The sequence below is a fragment of the Cherax quadricarinatus genome, chromosome 30, assembly GCF_038502225.1.
Source record: "Cherax quadricarinatus isolate ZL_2023a chromosome 30, ASM3850222v1, whole genome shotgun sequence".
Taxonomy (NCBI): domain Eukaryota; kingdom Metazoa; phylum Arthropoda; class Malacostraca; order Decapoda; family Parastacidae; genus Cherax; species Cherax quadricarinatus.
This window is the reverse complement of record NC_091321.1, coordinates 7,710,657-7,715,529: the sequence shown is the minus strand read 5'-3', so window position 1 is coordinate 7,715,529 and position 4,873 is coordinate 7,710,657. Positions and strand designations below refer to the sequence as shown.

Below are 4,873 nucleotides of genomic sequence, written 5' to 3'. Positions count from 1 at the left end.
AACATAATTTGTTAGAAATTTCAGGGTAACCGATGGATAAGTGACTGGAACAGTGTCATCTCTCGCTCGGTTTCACAGTCAGAGAGAGACCTATTGGTCACTAGATAGATGTAACACAAAGTGGTAACTACACTCAGTAAGAAACTGACCTTGCTTTCAACAGGTCTGAGCATCATTCTCTCTTTTTTCAGGTCTAGGTAATAACTGGGTTAGCACTTGCTGGGGTGCTAAGAGGCAGGGCTGTCTCTGTGGACTGTATGACTGACCAAGAGCAGAGATAAGCCCTTGGCTGAGGACTCCACACAACTTGCCTCTCAATGTTTACTTGCGTTTTATCAACTGACCGGACCATCAGCTTCACCACACTGGACATTCACACATTATTTACAAGGGTTTGGTGGGCGAGGTGCTGAGGGTATGGCCGCCCACGCCCACATCAGAGGGGCGTGGTGGTATGGTGGTAGAGGGGTGGTGGGTAATAACCGCCATGGTCACCTCCCATGGCATGGTGTGAGGGCGCGGCGGTGGAGGCGGGCGGCAGCGGACTCAGGTATCCGCCATATGAGTCCTTGTTCTCGGCGGCGATAATGGAGGTGATGCTGAAGGGATGAGCGGGAGCCGGGTAGTTCTTCAGGTGGTCATAGTCCTTAAGGTGACCTCCATAATCCTTAAGGTAGGCGCCGTAGTCCTTGAGGTGGCCGTTGGAGTAGTCTTTTAGGTAGGCGGAGGCTGTGTAGTCCTTGAGGAGGGACGGATGTAGGGGCGGCGCTGCGTGTAAGTCGTGGGCGGTGGGTGTCCCTAGGTGGGCGGCCTGGTGGTGCTGCTGATCCTGGGGACCCTGCTGCTGCTGCTGCTGTTGTTGTTGTTGTTGTTGCTGCTGTTGCTGCTGCTGTTGCTCAGCGCTGTACTTGTCAGCAACGCTGACGGAAGGGGGCGGCATCTGGTACCCAGACTCTGGAGGCTCGAGTTTGGTGGCAGCCTCCAGAAGCTGGGTCATGCCAGACACGGGGTCGTTGGGCTGCTGTTGACCTGCTTGGCCACCGCTAACGGGGTGGCCGTGGTGGCCAGTGTGACCGCCGTGGCCCGGGTGGGCAGGGGATGCCATGGAAGAATCCATCTTGGACTCTGCATCCTCTGCGTGCTCCTGCTTCGTGGCAGAGCCTGGACTCTGGTGCTGGACTTGGCTGGGCGCGTGCGAGGGCTTGCTCGAAGTCCGTATTGTCTCCTTCTTCTCGCACTTGAAGCGCTTCTGACGGCGGAGGTAGCAGCCGTTCTCAAACATGTTGCCGGAGTCTGGGTGGAGCGACCAGAAGGACCCCTTGCCTGGTTTATCTGGCGTGCGGGGGATCTTAATGAAGCAGTCGTTGAAGGAGAGAGAGTGACGAATGGAGTTCTGCCATCGCTGTTGATTCTGACGGTAGTAGGGAAAAAGGTCCATGATGAACTGGTAGATCTCGGACAACGTCACCATCTTGTTGGGGGCGTTCTGGATGGACATGGTGATAAGGGAGATGTAGGAGTAAGGGGGCTTGGCGTGGGTGTAGGAGCGTCGGTACGTCTTGTCCTGACGCGCCCGCTGTAGCGCCGACGACACAGGACTGTCGGGCTCCTGCAACTCACGCCCGTAGCCCACCATCTGGTTCATGCCGCCCATCCCGCCCATGCCACTCATACAGCCACTCATACCGTTCATCTGCTGCATGGAGCTGTTCATGGGCGGGAAAGCGCCCATACCCGTCATGCCTGGACTCATACACTGTCCGCCCATACCCATGGCGCCGATTCCGCTCATGGAAGAAGAGAAGTCCATGTTTGGGGGCAGGCGCTGCTGGTAGGAGTTCATACCCATCATGCTGTTCATAGAGTTCATGCCGTAGGTGCTCTGCGACATGGGCGAGACGGGCGGCGCCCCCGAGCTCATGGGCGTCATGGTGTCGCTGTATAACTTCTGGGACAACATGGTGGCCCGGGTCACTATACACCACACGCGACACTGGTCTCACGGATCACGCACTGTACATATTCCCCCGCGGCAGATCTTGTGGATGCAAGCAAGAGGACACAAGCAAACTCCGGTGGTGTGGGCCCACGGAGGGTCACGCTAGCCACACGCAGCTCAACAGGTCAACTAAGGTCGCCTGGCCAACACTCACACGCACAGTTCACGGCGAGACTCTACGGCAAATTGAATGACCAAACACTTATCCTAATCATATGTGTACGTTTCTCAGTTTAACTTGGTCTTGTTTAATTCTGTGATCAGCAAAAGTACTTGTAGCACTCACAGACAGTAATAAGCGCACGGTTGGCCCTAACCCTGAGTAAATACATGGATGTTTGGGCTAGGCTAACGCCCTCCTACCCGTGCAGTCACTACGGAAGAAACCGGACGGGCTATTGGTCCAGCCAGACGGGAGGAGGGGTTCGGTTAGCCAGTCCCCGCCCACTTGCTCGCTCATCCGGCAACGGGCGTTCCGGGCGGAGTCAAGGGTGGCTCCTCCCTCCCTGGCCGACGTACGCCAGCACCCGTGACAAGCGTCCACAGCGGCGCACAGTTCCGCCACGCACTGAGGTCGGCGGAGAGCGGCCGCCGACTCACAGCCGCTAGGTTGCAAGAGGCATCAGGCCGGCCCCATCCCGGCATACTCGCGCGCATTCCAATTCTCTCTCTCTCTCTCTCTCCTCTCTCTCTTCTCTCTCTCTCTCCTTTTTGTGTTATTGGATTGATGTCAAATCCAGGAGTTGCCATGAGGACGGCACATCCTATCCTGCCATATTTGGTCCACAGAAATTCGGATATAGTTCTAAAATTTATATTATTTATTTCCAAAGTTATTATGGGTGATACTTTAGTGTTTGCACGAATAATAAGCCTTATACACGAATTACTTTTTTCATCCAATTATCATACACCTCATTCATATTAATCAACGTAATACTAATTAACAATATATTGACAATACTGCAATTAAATGTAACGAATATTTATATTAATTATTAATGTTTTCGATTTAGCACAAGCCGTTACTAGTGATTAAAACCTCGAGGGTGAATGAACACATGAGAGACTGAACGTAATGTAAGGATTACGAGAGATACCATACTTCTATAATAACGTCACGTACAATGTCAAATTTGTTGGTTTTAAATTTTAATAACTTGTTAAAATAGAGAATGCCAAACTATCTATTCATTACTGATGCTAGAAAAGGAGAATGCCAGACTAACTGTTCATTACTGTTACTTAAATAGGAAGCATGCCAAACAATCTGTTCATTATTATTGAATTAGGAAGAATTCCAGACTTTTTCGAGTTATCCTAGGTAATCTACACATGCTGCTGTATATGATAATTTATGTAACCGTATTTATGTGTACCCGTACCTGAATAAACTTATTTATTACTGCTGTTAAAACAGTGTGAATGCCATACTATCTGTTCATTACCGTTGTTGAGATAGGGTGTATGCCAGACTATCTGTTCATTACTGTTTTTGAGATAGGGTGAATGTCAGACTATCTTTTCAGAACTGTTGCTGAGATAGGGTGAATACTAGACTATCTGTTCATTACTGTTGTTGAGATAGGGTGAATGCCACACTGTATGTTCATTACTGTTGTTGAGATAGGGTGTATGCCAGACTATCCGTTCATTACTGTTGCTGAGATAGGGTGAATGCTAGACTATCTGTTCATTACTGTTGTTGAGATAGGGTGTATACCAGACTATCTGTCCATTACTGTTGGCGGAAAAGAGAGAATAAAAGACTATCTGTCCATTACTGTTGGCGGAAAAGAGAGAATAAAAGACTGACTCTTCAAGACTGTTGTTTAATTATAGTCCGTGTGTACACACCAAGAAGTGTATATACACTGGGAAGTCTTCATACTTTAAAAGGGATCTTGATCCTAGGAATTAGAGCTGCCCCTCCTCTCCCTCGGGGTCAGACTAGATTACCCACATTCCCCATTGCTCTTGCGGATGTGGCGCTTCCCCACCAATACAATACCAGCAAAATAAAACAACAACAATCACACTCCTCAGAAGTGCACTTAAATGCGCGACTCCCGTTCCGGTTCGCGGGTGATTTTCGCGTTATTTGCTGAAGGTTATTTATCATTTATCCTCGTGTTATCGCCCATGACGAGCATATTATCCTATAACATGGGGGTATTATAGCATGTATTGAGGTGTTATCGTTGTTGCCATGACACCTGTTATCTTCGCAGTGTGATTTAAAAATTCGTTACAGTTTTCCATCATGTAATCACTTTTAACCGTTATCTTCGTATTGCGTCTATTTAAAGCTTTATTACACTTTGTTATTGTTGTCGTCTTACGTTAAAGATCACTTTCGTTTCTTGTCATCGCTTAGACTGGTAATCCCTTATCTTAAAGTTGATGCACAATCTAGTGCCCACACTTCTCTCATTCCTTGGATCAGGACTCTTAATTCAACGAACTGCAGCTTCCTCGTCCTTGGATCAAGCCTGATTACTTCCCATTCACAAGCGCTATACGACCCCTACGAGTTAAGCTCTTCTCCATGATTATTATTACTATTAGAAGTAGTAGTAGTAGTAGTAGTAGTAGTAGTAGTAGTAGTAGTAGTAGTAGTAGTAGTAGTAGTAGAAGCAGTAAAAGCAGTAGCAGCAGTAGTAGTAGCAGTAATAGTAGTAGTAAATAATAATAACAGTAAGTTATAATAATAATAGTAATAAAAGTAAATTTTGTTTATATACTTTCTTTAAATATTATTTATAATCGCTTTCATAATGACTTCCAGCCATAATCCTAGTAATTACTATTATTATTATTATTATTATTTTTAATTTGTTATAATGATTATTTTTTGACATTTAGTAAATATTA

General features: G+C 47.2%; 1 protein-coding gene across 1 annotated transcript; it reads right to left on the bottom strand.

The window, feature by feature from the left end:
• Positions 1-372: 372 nt before the first annotated feature.
• On the bottom strand, positions 373-2,899 carry LOC128692619 (forkhead box protein A2-like). Its single transcript, XM_053781824.2, has one exon. The coding sequence runs from the start codon at positions 1,958-1,960 to the stop codon at positions 437-439; it is 1,524 nt and encodes a 507-aa protein (XP_053637799.1). The 5' UTR covers positions 1,961-2,899; the 3' UTR covers positions 373-436.
• Positions 2,900-4,873: the final 1,974 nt, after the last annotated feature.

Excerpts from the sequence above, each read along its gene's own strand:
- LOC128692619 (XM_053781824.2), bottom strand. The coding sequence starts at position 1,960 with ATGTTGTCCCAGAAGTTATACAGCGACACCATGACGCCCATGAGCTCG.